Here is a 19,075-nt window from a genome sequence, read left to right on the forward strand (position 1 = left end):
ATAAAAATAAGGCTACTGTTATCTGGAATTATGATAGTGGAAGCCAGTTCTGCTGGCATAGCTGGGAGGCAGGGCAGCAGCCATGGTACTTACAGAGAACAATTCACCACACACTGTGGGAACTGCTTTTACCCCCAGTATGTCCACTTACTGTGGGTACTTTTTCTGAAAAGTATGAAATGTAGGCCTGCCATGTAAAGATTCTCTATTCAGAGAGACTGTTCTTTGTGAGAAAATGATGGCATAATGAAATAGGCCTTTGATGTCCAGAGAACTGACTGTGTGATCAGAACATATTTCTCATCACAGAACTCATTACAGCAACAAAAAGACAATGATTACTTCTGCAGTAGTAATAATATTGCTGTGACTGTGGCTGTTGCCACAATTAAAATAATATATATAATAAAATATATTGATAGTGCTTAGTACTTTTAAAGGTTTGATGAAAGCCTCACACTACATTTGAGGTAAGTATAATTATTTGTTGTTTTAAAGACAAAATAAAAAGCTTATAGAATTTTGGTAAGGTGACCGACAGCATGCATTTAATCAAATGACAGAGTAAGATGCAAACCAATTCTTCCTGACAACTCTCAAAAGAATGTCCTGAAGCATAAAATCAAAGGTGCTAAAAAGTTTATATGCATGTTTCCTAGAAAATTCCATTCCACATATCTTGCCAGTTTGCTTTTTCATATAGCAAGGGGTATAACATAGCTAGGTGGGAAAGGTTCTCTTTTAGAGATCATCCTAATAGTGAGGATTCTGGGCAATCACCTTATCTGACCCACACCCAAAGCCAGCTGCAAACATGATTCATGGTCTTCTCCAAGTTTCTTAATTCACATTGATTATTACATTGTGTAAGTCTAAAGGCCATGCATATCTTGGAGAGATTTAGCAGGGACAACACTGTCTATGGATACAAAACTGTTTGAAAAAGTGCTTTAGATTTTGACCCCAAGCAATCTTCAACCACATCCAGTAATTGCTATGATTTTGTTGGCTGGGTCATTATTTTAGAATTGCATTGCCAGGAAGCAGTGAAAATGTTGCCATAAAACCACAACAAAGGAGACTTTCTTCGGTTTTTTGGGTTTGGGGAAGTAGACACACCTTTTTTTGAAGTAGATACAGTTTAACCTATTTTTCCTGCTAAGTACAACTTTAGATGCCTTGATATTGTATATGAAATAAACAGAAGAGTCTATAAGATGGAGAGAAGAGAGCAGACTGGCTAGGGACCTTGGGACCTGCAGAAGAACGTGTTGAGGAGTTCTCTGGCCATCCAGAAATGTCAAAAACTGCAGACAACAAAATATCGCCAACAAAAGTCTACTCTCTTTGGTGAAAAACAAAAACACATACAAAACAAATAAACAAACAAACAGAAAACCCCAGAGGACAGAGGTAGATTAGCAAGACAAAAACCAAAACTTCCATGCTCACAAGGCTGTGAAGCACCCCAAGGTTCTCCCCAGATTGATGTCAGAGAAAACCAAATATCTACATATTTAAAGTTGCTGACAGTGAATTTTAAATATCTCTTGGAGGAAGAGGGAGAGAAGGAGGTAGAAGAGAAAATGTAGAGGTCAGACTTCTACATCTATTTGCTAATAAGTTGGCACCCTTGTCTTTTATCTGCCTAGTAGTTTTACATGAAGCCAGCCAAAAACAGGCTTAATTGTCAGCCAGTGTTTTATAATAGAAAAATGCCCAGTTTTCAAAAGAAAATCACTCATTACACCAAGAACCAGGAAAGTCTCAAAATGAATGAACAGGATAACAGAAGTCAACATGGAGAAAATAATAATTTTAAAATATCTGACAAATTAAACAAAAATTAACTCAAAATGGTTCATAGACTTAAATGTAAAATTTGAAGCTATAATACTTTTAAGAAAACTAGTAGATAGACTTGGAATTCATAAATATTTGAAACTTATCTCTACCAAAAAAAAATGTCTTGTTAAGCAGAATGAAAAAATTAATCTGTAGTGGGGAAAAATATATATAAGCTGCATATTCAATAAAGGACTGGTATATCTAGATTATATAAAAAGAACTGTCAAAACTCAACAGTAAAAAGCAATCCAAATAGAAAATGGGAAAAAAAATCATGAAGAGACATTTCACTGAATAGGATATATAGATGGCAAATAAGTATATGAAAGATGTTCAGTATCATTAGTCATTAGGAAAATGCAAATGAAAAAAGAGTAAGATCTCACTACATACCCATCAGAAAGCCCCTCCTCCCTCTCCCCATGATAATACCAAATGCTCATAAGAATATTAAAAATTGCACCAGGAATATATTGTTTACATGAGAATATAAAATGGTAGAGACACTATGAAATATAGTGTGGCAATTTCTTTTAAAAAATTTTAACATAGGACTATTCTACAGTCCAACAACATATACTATTAGAAATTTACCCCAGAGTAATGAAGGCTGGCCTACATAAGAACCTGCATCTGAGTGTTTACAGCAGCTTTGTTAACATAAGCTAAAATCTGGAAACAACCTAGATGGGCTGCAATAGGTGAATGTTTAAACACACAGTGTCACATCCACAATGGACACTACTCAGAATAAAAAGGAATAGCATACGCTACACCCGCACCCTAAATGAATATCCAGAGAATTAAGCTGAGTTAAAAAAAAATCAGAGGTTATATACTGCACGATTCTATTAATGAAACATTCTTGAGATGAAAATTATGGGCACGGATGAGAAATTTGTGGTTTCCAGGGGTTAAGGAGGTAGAAATAAAGTGACTTTGAAAGGACAACATGAAAAAAGAAAGGGAAAAAAAGCTAATAGTTGATTAATTAACCAATATTTTAAAAAAGGGACAACATGAGGGATCCTTAGGGTGATAGAAGCAATCTGTATCTTGACTGCATTAATGACAATGTCCTAGTAGTGATATTGTACTAACTGGTTATATAAAATGTTACCACTGGGGAAAGTTGGTAAACGACACATGGGATATCACTATAAAATTTTAACATGTGACTCTACAATTACTGCAAAATAGTCTAATAAGAAAAACAAAACAAAGCAAAAACATTCAAGATAGAAACCCCAGACCCATAATGAATGTCAGTGGTACTGAACATCCTATTTGGAACATTTATAATGGACCAAGCAGGCGCTAATCCATGATGCTAACCCTGGGCGGTAGGTACCACTTTCCACATGAAATCTCATCACACTATGAGAAACTAATAGTTTGCTCTTCTAGTCTTTAAATGAGGCAGTATGGCTACTACATATACTAGGGTGTTTTATCATATATCATACTATCTTTAACTTTTGTTTGTTAAAAGATAGAACTGAACTTTACTTCCCAAACCCAGAGTTTGGTTCTCTCAGGTAAATCTCAACTTCCGTAGCTAAGAAAATAAAATATAACAAAAGATGGTCATCCTGAATCAGTAAACTCTGGCACTTGAGCCAGGATGGAATTCTAATCATTTTCAGATAAAAACAAAAATTTCTACAGGGGTTAAGCAAACATTCTTAAGACAGAGGTTCAATAGTGCATTATATATAAAAATGATAGCAAAAGGCTGATATTTTTTTGTAAATAATCTGTGTGTGAAAACTACAGCATCTACTGCTATTTCTACAAATAATATTATTTGTACAAATATTCTAAATCGCATGTTTAAAAAAACCTTTTTTTCCAACTGAATGTGAATTTCAAATAGAAATCTGTCCATCCATCTACCTGTCCTTCTCTCTATATATGTAGGTATTAACATACATTAATGTGTACATAAATATATACAAACATATGAACTACCAGATATGTTATTTCTTAACATTTCATATAAACCATATTGTATTAGACTTGTAAATTAGTGGAGATTGAGGGCACCTTAGAAATGCCAAGTCAAATATTCTCATTTAAAACTGAGGAAACTGAGACCAGAAAAATTAAGAATCCTGGCTATCTGTAGTAAGAAAAAATAAGAACTCAGGGCCCCTGACTGTCATTGCTCCACTTCACTATTCTCACTTCTTCCGAAGTAAGAAGCATGGGTTCATTTAAATTGGGCTAAGAAAAAGTTATTATAAGTTCCTTAATCCAAAGTCTTTTAGTGAACGTACTTCTTGTCCTCACCCCCTGATAAAATGAAGGTCACCTTATGTATACTTGACACGTACATAGGTCACTCACCAGGGCAGATTTCCCAGAGTCTTACAGTAACCCACCCTCAAAGTGATGACAATTTAGCAAGCACAACTATGCTGTGTTCTGTGTGTCATTGGCTTTGTGATCTTACAGTGACATCCTGGAACTGAAGCCGCATTGTGGAGCCCGACGCCTGTGGTCGACTGGTGATTTCCAGTATGGTTCTCAGCAGGATGTCCAGCAGACTGGCCACTATCACATCGATTTCCTCCAACACAGATTTTTCCTTAAGAGAAAAAAAACAACAACAACCACTGTGTTCAGGAAATGGCTACTTAATATGTATATTAATCTCTTTTTAATAGAAAGGAGGAAAAACCCCATTTCCAAATATAGGGTCAAAAGTCAGGGAACTCAAGAGCTTGACAAACCCAATCTCACTTAATGTCGTCTATGTTAGTAACTAGATACAGAAAAGAAAGGGACGGACAAGTTAACAGCTTACCCAACAGTGAACAACTTAATTGTGCAATGGGCACCTGAGATACAAACATAAAAGTGGGGCAATGTCCTGCAAAGCACACCAGAATGATCCAGAGCACCAGGTATGCTGCTATCATGGTGTGTCACCTTGGGGAACTCAGTTTATCTTTACGGACCTACTTCCTCATTGAAAGCACCTCTGGGTGTTATGAGTCTTTAATTTTTAATGGTGCTTACATCTATTATTCTCATCAATGGAGTGGCACAGGTCATTTTCCAAAATCTTATTTTAAGTATGAAAGTCTATTCCTATAAAATGATTTTTTAAAAATCTACACATGTGAAGATTAAGACTAGACAAATGTCATTAGCTACAGTCCAGATATAATACTAGTAGCCATGGTGCAGATAGCTTTCCCCAAAGCAAAATTACTAATATACACACCTCCCAGGACTTGAGAAACCCAAATTATTCTGTATTGATTGCATGAAGTAGATTTGGGGTATTACACCTGTACAAGATGAAACTCTATAGAAATGTTCCCTACCAAAGAGTGACTTTGTAAATAAATCATTTAGAAGTATTGGTTTCAACGAGCTTTTTGGCTAGTCTTTTATGGTAAATTTTCTTATACTTGCAAGAAAACTACCAAAGTTCCCCCCCCCCATCAGATAAGTGTAAAAAATGACTGCAATGCCAAAGTGAAATAAATAGGAAAATTTTTTAAAAATCACCTCCGCTACCACTGATATTTATTTTCAATTTTCTGCAATGAACTATCAAACTTAATTTATATTCTCAGCAATTCCAGTTTGCAAAAACATTCTAACTAGGCAAGGCACAGCTATTCTTTATTGAATTATACACAGGGAGTTTTGAAGTAAAACTAATGACTTCTTCTGTCACTACTCCACCCAGTCCTGGATGACCCTATGTCCTAAGTTCATGGGGTACATAAAAATCAACTGTCCTCCTCTCCCCATGTATATTTCTCTTATTACACTTTCTTCTGGTCATTTTCTCTCAAGTGCCAATTCCATGCACACAGCACTGAGAACCTATCACTACCATTTTCCCCAGGGTCCCAGGAGAGCTCACTATTGAGTCCTTCAGGAGGTGATCATAATTACTACAAAAATGGGGAAACTTCAGCTTAGTAGTAATGGGGGGGGGCAGAAAACCAGGCATCTCAGCAGTTGCTACCCAACTCTGCTTTGCAAAAGCTGTTTCAGATGAGTATAATGCTCAATTAATAGCTGCAGACTGACAGAACTGAAACTGGACATCCTTCATATATTCATTTCACATCAGACCCCCCTGGACCATGAACATGAATACTCAGAGCTGGGGACTTACAAGCAAGCATGTGATTTTCCTCTATTTTCACTGCAGCCTCTAATGCAATTATATTGCATCCAGAGTCAGGAACATTGACAAGAATTCCCAAAGCCATAACAACTCAGTGATTACTGTTGGGGCTGAATTATGGTTGTTGCGAAGAGTCTCCAGTCTCCTGGGGCCTTCCTCTGCTTCCACAATCTCCGCAGGCCCAGGCCCAAAGGGCATGGCCAAGCTCTGAGCATCATCATGCAACCTTTCACAGAGTGGGCCAAAAAATACTTCACTTTGCAAGCAGTAATTTATTCTTACCACAGAGCATTCATCATATCAAGATTAAAGACACATGTGGGAGGCTTTGAGATTTCTAATTTTTCTTGCTGGGTATTCAGTTCTTTCTTGAAATACAAGTTTAGGAAACCCAGGTTATTTAGGGTTATAGCAATCCCACAAGGTTCAAAAAATTCCTCCTAAAGAAAAGCAAAAAGTCCAACCCAGCTGGGGTAACTCCTCAGTGAGGTTTCTTTGAGGACTTCTAAAATTTTGTTTCCAGATGCCATTTGATGGGAACTACATACCATGACCCGTATTTACTTACTGAGCTATTTTTCTTGATGAGGCAAAATACGTTGCTAAGGATACGTGCGCACATGATCAGGTCCTTCTGTTCTTGCAAGTGCATGTGCAGGTGATGTAACACGACAGGCAGGAGGATGTACCGGGAATCTGGAGAGAGAAGCATTAGTGTCACATCTGTAGAGTCCCATGCAAACTGCCTTATCTACTTTACAATCTATTTTTAATAGTGAAATTATTAGCACATGCAGTTAAAAAGGTATTAATTCTCCAAGGTCAATTCTGAGAAACAACCATTCCTTTCCCTAAGTCATGATTCCTGCACCTAGGAGGTCTTTGCTCTTTTCTTGAAATAGGTTTCTGCTGTTGCTGGTGTTTGTGTTACTTTTCTATTTCTGGAATTCTCCATGGTGTGCTTCTCTGGCTATTTCCTGATTTTTCATTACGATCTATCCTTTACTAACTACCTCCTATGGTAGATGAGGATTTAGTTTCTTTACTCCCTTCTTCACAACCTCTCAAAATATTTATAATTTCAGGGGACAGCAGCATTATAGTTTGGCTGCCATTCTTATTTCCAACGCTGGTGCCATTCTGATTTCCAAACCATTGTATATGACCAGATTTTGTTTTTGTTCTTTCTCTCTGAAAACTTAAAAATATTTCTGGTAATTCAAAATTTCATGATCATGTGCCTTGCCTTGGTCCTTTAAATCTAGAAACTTGCATCCTTCAGCTCTGGGAATTTACCTTGAACTAGCCTTCTAGATTATCCCAACCTCCCGCCCCCCTTTTGTTTTTGGTCTCTCTGGAATGTTGACTACTTTCACATCATGAACCTCTTACATTGTCCTCTAATCTTCTCAAATATTTTAAAATATTTTTGTCCAACTTCCTAAGAAATTTCCTTCATCGTGCAGATAAAGATATCCACTTACTCAATTTTCTTATTTATGCTATCGTAAGTTCAATTTCTAGGAGTTTTTTACTTGCAAGGCCATTTTCAAGGGTGTGTAACCTGTATATTCATGCAGATTACTGTGTTCAGAAGGGTCTCATGAGTGGTTTAATGTTCTTGTTACCATCATGATAACTCTTAATAATTTTCAAACAAGAGGTGTTACATTTTCATTATGCAGCCATTCAGTTTATTTCTTTGAATTATCTCTTTTTATAGCTTCCTGTTCTTTTTTCATAGGTGCTGTAACTTGTCTCTCTGGAGAAATCAGAGACTATCCTTTGATTTTTTTTTCTCCCTGAATTACCTTTGTCTTTCAATTTCTCATCTTTTGTTTTTTCATAGTGGCCTCTGCCTTTCATTTTAGAGGGTTTTTTTTCCCAGTTTCTTGTAATCTTTCATTGCCGATTCCTATTTCGAAGTGAAACACTAAAAACACTAAGTGAAAAAGAAACCACAATGTGACCAGGCAAGTTTGCGGACAGCTGAAGCATCTCAGCAGGAAGGGGAGGTATCCAGATATTTAATAGAGGAGGCCCAAATTTCAGAATCTGAGGTGTCATCTCTTGTGCTGGTCAGAGGAAGCTACCAATCTCTTCTCTGGGGAGCATGAACCTATCATCTCTTCGTAATTTGAAATAATGGAAAAAGTGGTTGGTAAGGATGTCTTTGCTTAATTGTGAGGCTCTGTTTACATGGTAGAGTTGGATCCCCCAATTTAGCAGTTTCTGATTCTCCTGAATCAAAGACACATCTTACTCACCTCCCAGAAAGAGTAAACTTTCCTCTTTTTTTTTGTTTCTGAAATGAAAGAGAGATTGGGGCCAGGTGGGGTAGGGTGCTAACTATTCCTTCTACAGAATTTTAACCAATTTTCATATTTCTAGCACCCTTAGTCTTCAGAGAGACCTAGTAATTTAAATTCTTGATTTTTTCTGAAGCCACCCTAAGTTGTCTGCAATTCTATAGTATGAAGTATTTATAGTTATATGTGATTACAGCTATAGCTATAGTTCCATGGCTCTACATGCCTACCAATTCCACATGCCTACCTATTTCAACCTTCTCTTGTCTGCTGTTCATTGCCATGTATCCTTGTAAAATCCATTTATGTCTCTTCTGTGTTGTCATCTCTCCCAATCTCCTAAACTTATGAGGTTATACCTTTTTAAAATTCTTTCACTGACCATAGATACAAAACCCCTTTTAAAATTTTAGGAAATGAATTCCATCAGTATATGAAACAAGTATTACTTCATGATCAGATAATATTTACTCTAAAAACAAGGGTTGTTCATAGAGGGGAAAGCAATCCTATGACATAGGATCTCACTTGGTGAAGCCAACAGGCCAAAACGTCAGATTTCACAAGGGTGATCCCAGCTCCCTGAATATTAGAAGAAAGTCTGATTTATTCCACCAAGGTCAAGATCTAAAATATTTAGAGAATTTTACCAAACAAGAGGATTTGTGCCTAAAAAGTGGCTCCAGTTTTTAATGCTAGTCTCTCAGCAAATTTTGTTCAGTATGCCTAAACTATTCAAATTTAATTGTATTACAATTCTTTTAAAATTTCTAGTCCATGTGTACTTCATGTGTAACTTTTTAACCAGAAGACAGAACAACTTATTGCTGGATCATGTTTTTTTGCAAATAAAAATACTGATATTCAAAAATAAATAAAAACAAGGGTTATTTAACAAGTGAAAATCATAGTAGTATACTTTCGCCGGGGTAGAAAGATAAATATAGTCAATTCTTGCTATTCATGGAAGTTAAGTTCTGTACAGATGCTGGAAACAATTGAACTGAGAATATTAACTCTTCTAGGAAACTATATGGATACACATGTACATATCTGACATAGATCATATACTCTTAAATCCTGAAAACAACTCATCCAGGAAGATTTTATTTTCTTTATTCTATAAACAAGGATATAAAGTTCAGAAGTATTAAGTGACTTGCCTGAAGTCATCCCACTAACAAGTCTAAGCTGGGATTCTAACCCTATTAACTGGCTCCAGACCAGAGCTCCTTGCACTATACTGCCCCCTACTGCCTGCATCTTATATGAAAATGGAAATGGAGACAGAGCAAGGCCTCGTTAACCTTGACTGGGAAGGCGTAAATTCTGCATCTCAAATTTTGCACTACTCTGTGTATATCTAAAAATGATGATGAAAGTGCCACAAGTACAGCTTTTGGAGTTACAAATAAATTTTAGCAAGTAAGTGAATCTGCGCATGTAGTTGACCACTCACATCAGCTGTAAGTCTTACATAGATTTGAAATGGTAAGGTGATAAGTGAAAAACGGACCTATTCATTATAAATTTCAATCTTTAAAAAGTAACAGTAAATGTTTATTTTTTAACAAGTTGTCAAGGGCACAAAATTATTGTCTATTATATGCCCACAACAGACATATTATTTCTGGGCATGCCCACTTTTAAATGCACTAGTCCCTTTACCTGCTTTGCTTAGTTTTATAAAAGAAAGTCACCTGTGTGACAATTAGATGAATTATTCTTGGTTAATAAAAATTCATGTCTTATAGTTTGAAAAATTACAATGCCACTTGACTCAAGAAAAAAGTAGTATTAGTAGCTCTATAGATATTAAAGAAATTGAACTTTTAGTTAAGAACCCACAAGGAAAATTCCAGGCCCAAGTGGCTTCTATGGATTTTATAAAGACTTTAGAAAGAAATCATATCAAGGCTATACAAATTCTCCTAGAAAACAGAATATACAGGTTATTCAACTAACTCATTTTTTGAGGCTAGCATTTCATATGTTAAAATTAGTGAAGGACATTATAAGACAACTGTAGCCTAATATCCCTTATGAACATAGATGCAAAAACACTAGAAAATTTAGCAAATACAGTATATACATATATAATATTATATATAATATACAAAATAGGGTTCATCCTGGGAATGCAAAGTTGGTTTAACATTTGAAAGTCAATCTATCCATTCACTGCTAAAATTTTTCAAAGAGCTAAAAAGGTAATTTCCTCAAATTGATAAAGGGCATTAATTAATGAAATACTTTCCTTTAGCTACCATGATACTTAATAGTGAAAGATTAAATGCTATGCTTCTCCTTAAGATAAAAAAAAATTGTCAAGGCCTCCTTGGTGGCGCAGGGGGTTGGGCACAGCACTATGGAGCAATCCGAAGCCTCTGCAGCACAAGTTCGATCCCCGGCCGGCCAGGGAACAACCCACATGGAGCAGCAGACCTCTCCTGTCTCGCCCACTGCTCCCCTCAGCAGTGTATTTCAGTCAATCTGACAGTTCTGCTCCCCACTCTGTCTCTGGTGAATGCTCTCACCCCCCATACCTCTGGCCTGTACCCCAGCTCTTGTATGCATAAATAGATGAATCTTAAAAAAAAAAAGGCAATTTCACCAATTCAATTAACACTGTACTGGATTCCATGAAGTGTTATAAAGCTTATTCATGGTAAAAGAATACATGATTCTGCATCCTAATTAAAAAGTCATAAGTAATTCACAACTAGGAAAGGGGCTTTATCAGTGTTTGTCTTACTTCTCTTATTGTCTTTTATTTATTTACTTTTTTTTAGGAGTGAGGTTTGGAGTCTTGTATTTCCTTTAATGCCTGCCAGAGATTTACCAACAACACAAGAAGGGCTGGTCTTAGGTTTACATCAAAACAAACCACATAGGCATAGTCATTCTTAACTTTAAGACAAAGAACACAGAATATTAAAACCTAAACTTTTGAAATAATTCCTTGCAGGTTTCCTTTAAATAGTAAACCTGGACAGAGTACTTATGTGATTATTTTAAATCAATTGACAAAAAGAACCAAGAAATAGAAACTAAAAGCTTAGATGACTGGAGTCACTACCTAGTGATGTTTAATTATTAAGAAGATAGTTTATTGGATATGTATTTGACTTTCAAAAAATTCAATTTGTAAACAAACAACTTAAAAAATAATGCAAAAAAGGTAAAAATAAAATTGGTGCAGTAGGTAGAAAAAGAATTATATGATTATCTAGTCTGCAGATTTGCCTTTTCTTCATTATCAACAATGTCAGCCAATGCAAATGATAGAATTGGTGGGTGATTGCCAAACAAGCTGACTGGTTAAAATGCTAATTCTTACCTTTAAAAGAAAACACCTGGACTCATTAAGTAAGTTCAAAGAAACAGAAAACCCACAGTTGAGCAAACACCAACTTTCCATACATTTATTTACCCACAGAATCTATTGTGCAGGTTCTGTCCTTGAAAGGGTCAACAAACTCATATTTCATATCTCTGACAAGGTTTACTGTATTCTGTGTCTTGTTGGGTGTATAAGGGAGTGACTCATTTACTTTTTGTTTTGCCTGTACACACCTGAGTGGACAAAGCCAGTTCCTGCTAGTAATTTCCAGTAGGCGTGGGGCTAGGAAGGAGAAGCATCCTTAGACAAGAATCCTGGCAGTCAGCATCTGTCCACAGGGGGCAGGTGTGTGTGTCCTGTGGTGGGCTGCAAGGATGCTTGTCACTCTACATCAACTGAGCCCCAGCTTGGGCTGGGAGGTAGTGGGACACCCTCTTGGCAGCCTTAGGAGGGGGATTGTGAACTACATGGGCAGGGCTCACACTGCTGCGTGGCTCTGCACTGAGCCATGGGTTGCACAGAAGCACCAGCATGGCAGAAAATCTGAAATCAGAGCTGGTTTAGACCTCCCTGAATTAAGCACCTGAAGTAAAGTTTCAGTGTCGTAAAAGTAGCAAAACCATTCAACAAGTCTTTCAAACAGTGGAGGATAGATAACCTGAGTGAAAGGACTGGAGATGATTCAGAGGCTACATTCTCATGCAGAAACCATGAAGGATCACAAAGGAAAATAACAGTGGCAGCCTAGGATGACCCTGAGTGTAGCTGACAGATCTCAGATCTCACCCACTGGAATTATCCCACCCTGTGGACTGCCACAGGGGTTCCTTCCTGTAGCTTGATGGATTCTGCATGCACTTCTTACCTTTGTTAACTGCTCTGTTCCCGGTCTGTCCCCCCTCACCACACACATGCGTGCACGCACACACACACACACACACACACTCCATTGCTCTGTGGTCATATTCATGCTCCTCCATAGCTCAAAATTTGCTTTTCTAACAAAATTATTTTTTAATTATTACATCATTTATTCAACAGCTATTGCTACATTACCCTAATCCCCTGCATATGGTACAGTACAGAGCATTCATTCAAGCATTTCAAGCATCTACTACTACCAAGGACTGTTAAGTAAGTTTGAGATAAAATTGAGTTAAACTGAGTCCTGAAGGGAAAATGGGGAGATTCAGAGAAGAGCAGAAGACAGTGGGTCCCAAGCGGAGTGAGGTAATGATGTGGGACAGGCAGGTGGGTGGGACCAGATCACGAGCCTGGAATATCTGGCATGTTTCCTCAGAACAGAACAGAACAACTGGGGATGAGTAAAGGCACTGAGAGTTGTATCATCCAGAGAGAGTAACTGAATGGGAACTTGGCTGAAATAGATGGAGACGAGAATAGAGATATGAAAAGCAGGTGGCAGTGTTTGGAGATGTGGCAGGTGGCGTGGCCAGATATGAGAGATGCTGTGGAGGCCAGGATGATGGTTGTAGATGAAAAGACAAAAGGGAGAAGAGGTTTCTGAGGTTCCTAGGTGAATGGTGTTATCATATGCTGAAATGGGGAGGAGCCGATATACAGAGAAAATAGTTGGGATTTCCATTTCAGATAGACTGAGATTAAGGGCCCGTGAGACATCCCAGAGAGATGCTGAGAGAACTGATGGTTACACAGGTTTGGACCTCACAGAAGATATCTGGTGTAAAAACAATAATTTGAGGGCTGAGTGGCACATGGACTACTATCTGAGGTTAAATGGGTGGACTGAACCCCAATATTCATCAAGTCTCCCTGTTGCACAGTACCTTATACCTCATAAATTACCCCCAGCACACATGCTATTGTTCTTTATCAGTTACTTAATTAACATCTCTCAAGCCATACTGTCAGCCTTCTGAGGGCAGGGACTCCCCGTTTAATTTACTATAACACTTCTAACATAAAACCTGGAATGGGTAGGCCCACAATAATAATTTGTTGAATCAATTCATGGATTAATGAACCACACCAGTTCTGCCATATGAGAGGCAACTGAAATGAAGCCTGACATTTCTGTCTTCATACCTTAACACTGCTGAAATGGGAAGCAAGTGCAACACACATGACCACAGTCCAGGTTACAATGCCTCCATGTGCTGGTGCTCGCCCTGAGCTACGTGGACAATGCAGCCAGTCCCAACAGCTTGCAGGGACACAAACCAGGGCAACTGCTGGTGGTGCTGGGAACATGACACACATCCTGGTCTTGTACCCCCCTCCCACTGGAGGTGTGTGTAATTGTGGGTAACATACATGTAAGCAATGAAAAGAAGGCAGGTATACCCTTTCCGCTATAATGTTTGCTTACGCCAATTGTATGACAAGCTGAGAATAAGGTAGGAAAGCAAAATTTAAGTTGGGTCTTGAGGATGCAAAGTAGTTATCATGCAGCTTTCCAGAGGCTCTGCCTGTCTCTGGTTATGCAGCCCTATACTACTCCTCTCTGCTCTCACCTGCCCCCACCACCCACCTGCCTCCTTTATATTTCAACTCTATAACTTTTAGTCACTGCCAAAGTGGTCTTCTACAATCATGGAGGCCCTTTCCTGACCTTGAGGAATGGGAAGAAAAGAACTATGGGAAAGAGGGAGAAAGGAGTTGCTCCATTTTTATAGATTAAATATGTCTATCTAGACTTCAGATGATTTAGACATGACAATCTACTTGAATACCAAAATCTTAGCTATTTCCTTCAGATCTGTCCAGATAACCTGGAGTCTGACCTGACATGTGGGACTAAAGGGATGATCCACCTGCCTGGCTGAGGGAAAACTCCTTGTGCCCACTCTGTCCAGATATTATGGTGCCAGAGTGACCTTCAACTCAACCTGGCTGGTCTCCCTCTGACTTTTTTTCATTCTGTTGCTAACCTTTGTCTATGTCCCTTTCTCTGTCCTCTCTGTATTATTTCTAATCTCAGCTTAACCAGCAGTGTTCATAACCATGCTGCCTCCTTCACATGCCTCCTCTCCTTGGAATTTGTAATGGTTTTTAATTGTCAACTTGACTGTCATGGGGTGACAGATATTTGGATAAACATTTCTTAGGTGTGTCTGTGAGAGCCTTTCTGGATGAGAGTAACATCTCAGTGGCAAACTGAGCAATGCAGATGCAGTGGACTCCTAAAGGGAATAAAAAATGATGTAAGGGAGAATTTGCTCTCTCTGTGTTTGAGTTGGGAAGTCAGTTTTCTCCCACATTCAAACTTGGTCTGGAACTTTCAGGCCTTCAGAATCAGAACCTCACCACTGGCTCTCCTGGTTCTCTGACTTACTGACTGCAGATCTGAGGACTTCTTAGTTCACATAATCCCATGAACCAATTCCTTATAATAAATATTTCATATGTATAATAAACAATATAGGGCCTCGCCGGTGGTGCAGCGGGTTGAGCACAGCGCTGGGAAACTGTCAGCAGCCTCTGCAGCGAGGGTTTGATTCCTGGCAGGCCAGGGAGATTCCCACATGGCGTGGGAGACCTCTCCAGTTGCTCCCACTGCTCCCCTGAGCAGTGCTTTCGGTCAGTCTGCCTGTTCTGCTTCCCACTCTGTCTCTGGTGAATCCTCTCACCCTCCTGCACTTCTGGCCTGTACCCCAGCTCTTGTATAAATAAAAAATAAATATTAAAAAAAATAAACAATATACATACATACATACACCTTATTGGGTCTGTTTCTCTAGAAAAACCTAATTTATACAAGATCCTAGCATCAAAAAAGAAGAGAAAAGAAAAGAAAGGATTGGACCTTTCTCTTCTAGGAGGCTTGTAACATCTAAGATTTTTTTCTCTAAAATGTTTTGAAATTCAATTCTTAAAATGTGGGCCAAATTGTACTCTATATTCCTTTCTCTGACTAATATGAATCCCCCAGAAAATGAGGTCACTTTCTTAGACTTTTCTCATCTCTATTATCACTAACCAGTTCTTTGCTGATCAGAATTAAGCTCAGAGTGCAGCTGGCTTCATCATACTGTTCTGAGAAATAGAACTGTCATTAAGGTCGGTCAAGAAATTAGTACTTTATCTTCGGCTGAATACATATCCAGTGGATGCTTTGTAATGTCATTCTCCATATTTCATCTTGCCTGCTTCAGTTTTATAATATTAATCAGGAAAATGTCATTTGTAACTTCCGTCTGGCCAAATGTGTGAGCTCACATAACTGTAGCAAGTCTGTGTTTCATTTCTTTACTTTCAATAAAGAAACAAAATTCATAAATTTCTAAGGGCTTTTTACCTTCCCAAATGAAGCTAAGCCATTATCACTTTTGAGACTGTTTTACCCTGTGTTTGTGATACGTAGAGTAACAGGTCCCCAAATACAGTCACATCTTAAATTCCAGAAGTTGTGACTATGTTGTGGTAAAATTGACTTCATATTTAGGACTAAATTAAGAATCTTGAGACAGAGGAATTCTCCTGGATTATCTGGTAGATGTGATATAAACACAGGGGGTTCTTGTAAGTGAAGAGGCAAGAGATTCACTATCAGAGAGATCTGAAAAGGCCATGCTGCCAGCTTTAAAGATGGAGGAAGGGGCCATAAGCAAGGAATTCAGGTGGCCTTTAAAAGACAATAGGCAAGAAAACAATATTCTCTCCTACATAATCCACAAAAGAATTCAGTTCTGCCAACACCATGATTTTAGAGCATTTTGAACTTCTGCCTTACAAAAATGTAAAATACAAAGCATGTATGACTTTTAGTCACTACGTTTGTAGTAACTTACAGCAGCAATACAAAATGAATACATGAAAACTATCTAAAACTTGAGTTTTGTTTCATTATATTGTGGTGATATACTTCATACTTCCTGGATAAATTTTATCCATTATGTCAATTGGTTATAATTACTTCTCAGAAACTATCACAAAACTGAAATAACCGAATTTCAAACACTTTAAAAAAAACATCATTACTTTCTTACAGAAAGTGTGTGCACTTTTTTTTCTAAGCAGAGGTCAAAAGTATTAGCTTTAACCCTTGTCAGTGGACTATTACTTGAACTTCTTTTACTATAGTGCTTTGCACCCCCACCCTTAATGTTGTGAGCAACACCATTTTATATGATCTCCCTGTGTACCACTACAGTTAGACAGAATCTACTTATTCTTGTGAGATGTACCACGGCCCTTAAGGGGATCACATTCTCCTCTTAACCACAGACTGAGACATCCTATCCTGTTCTCTGACAACACCTATGGATACTGTCTCTTGTATTGCACAACTTCCTTCCATGCTAACATTTCATCTTTCAAGTGGACAACACAGATCTGCCCCTTCTATCACGTAAGTCCATAGTTTCTGACTTCGAATTTTGGAGCTATGAGACATACTTTCCAGGTTTCCCTAACAGTATCGTGGGGTCACATGTGATTAGAATAGAGGGTAGTTTGAACCTTGGAACACTCTCATTGACACTTGCTGTTTTTCCCATGGAAGGAAACTCCACCCTTGACAGTCTGTTTTCAATGGTGAGTCTTAATCATCAAACCAAGCCTCAGCCCCCTGAAGCCTTGATAAAAGTCTTTCTGCATTTTAGTATCTTTGTGCGCTTATAAGTGTTTGGCTGATTGAGAGATGCTTTTACTTCTCCACAAGTTTATGTTTTTTGTTTTTTTTTTAAAGATTTGCCGCTGACCAGCACAGCAGTAGACGATGAGGCCGTCTCAGGGTTGAGAGAAGCGTGCAGGGTGGCGGCGAAAGAAATGACAAACAGACACACTTCAAGAGAGTGAAAATCTGAGTGTAATTTTCGTTGAGTTGGCAATCAGTATATAAATGCTTTCTAAGAGCATAGGAATGGTGAACATCAGTGAATGAAATCAACTTGCTTATAGGTTTTGCTTATTATTGACAGGGCAGTGATTTACATCTGGACCCAGACGCATTCCTAAGTAGTTAGGCTATTAATTTTGTCTTTTGTTTTATATAATTACATTTTCTCCTAGCTAACCACTAAATTCCTTAATCATTATTAATTATAACAGGTGGACTTATTTTTTTATGTAATAACATTTTTTCATTAAGGATCAAAGCTAAGGAATTTTAACATATAACATAGCAATTATTGAACTAACAATTTTGTTGTTACACAAGGTTTGGTGGTGTTTCATTTGACTCTTTCTTGTTACTAGATTTCACATGTTTCTTTAATTTAGCAATCAATGACCTTTATAGAAGAGAAGGAAGAAGTTTTAGAAAGAGAGTGAAGGGATAAAGTTTGCAGGTTTGAGGAGACGAGATAAAGCTCCTTTTGGTCAGCATTATTGTGGTGGCTCCTGGTGGTCGTTATCTTTTGATAGGTATCTGTCTTATCTATGTCTTCAGGGAGTTTGCTGTTCTCCCCCTGCTTCAGGGAGTTTTGCTGTTCTCCCCCTGGGCACTGGTTCCTTGCCCAGCCAGACCTAGGGACCATGGCGAAAGCCATTAGCCCTAAAGGTAACTGCAGGGGGAGGTGCAGCAAAGATTTACTTATTTATGCATACAAGAGCTGGGGTACAGGCCAGAGATGCGGGGGGGGAGGGTGAGAGGATTCACCAGAGACAGAGTGGGGAACAGAACAGACAGACTAAATGAAATACACTGCTGAGAGGAGCAACGGGCAAGACAGGAGAGGTCTGCTGTGCCATGTGGGCTGCTCCTTGGCCAGCTAGGGGATTGAACTCGTGCCGCAGATGCTGCAGATTGCTTCATAGTGTGGTGCTTAACCCCTTGCGCCAACAGGGATGCCTGGTTTATGCTTTTTTACCATTACCCTCTGCAGATAGCATTCTGCATAACACAAGAAGTAAGTTTCCCCTTCACCTCTTCTTTCTCCCTAACCTCAGTGTTGTGCTCACCAATCTCTCAAATTTGGCTCCAGATCTCTCCTCCAGGCCACTGGCATACACCCTCCAGGGTCCGTTTTCCCTGGATCCCTTGAATTCTTCCACCCCAACTCAATAAATGATTATATTATATCTCACAAAGACCCGATATCTTTTCTCCTAGACCCTGGCAGATTCTCTTTCTATCTCTTTAGTCCTGATTTCTCTACCACCTACTGAGCATCAATAATCAACAAGGAACTGAGCATCAATAATCAACAAGGAACATTAAAAAAACACAATTATAAGAAGAAAAAAAGCACATCTTACACCACAGCTACTTGTGATTAGAATGAATAATTTAATCATCAGGGTTTTCATTCTTTCTAGAAATCAAATTTTAATAGCCATATTTTTGTATTTGGGGCTACTTAATAAATACATTCTACCACCCAAATATACAATGCTTTTCAAAAGGTTTTCTGTTTCTATTTTTTAGTTGCTTCTGCTGACCTATAATTTACAGGATATAAGTACTGGCTTTCTAGAGACAGTTTCACCCAAGAA

The 19,075-nt window shown here is 38.2% G+C and overlaps 1 protein-coding gene across 2 annotated transcripts in view; it reads right to left on the reverse strand.

Moving 5' to 3' along the window:
* DOCK4 (dedicator of cytokinesis 4) overlaps nt 1–19,075 on the reverse strand; it is a gene marked incomplete at both ends in the record, with an annotated part of 364,189 nt that overhangs the window by 80,953 nt on the left and 264,161 nt on the right. For both annotated transcript variants that reach the window (XM_084230776.1, XM_084230775.1), the window contains 2 exons: nt 4,304–4,438; nt 6,573–6,700. In XM_084230776.1, the coding sequence (XP_084086902.1) occupies nt 4,304–4,438; nt 6,573–6,700 (263 nt within the window). The remainder of the gene's footprint in view (nt 1–4,303; nt 4,439–6,572; nt 6,701–19,075) is intronic.

Source organism: Talpa europaea, assembly GCF_964194135.1.
Source record: "Talpa europaea genome assembly, chromosome: 3".
Lineage (NCBI taxonomy): Eukaryota > Metazoa > Chordata > Mammalia > Eulipotyphla > Talpidae > Talpa > Talpa europaea.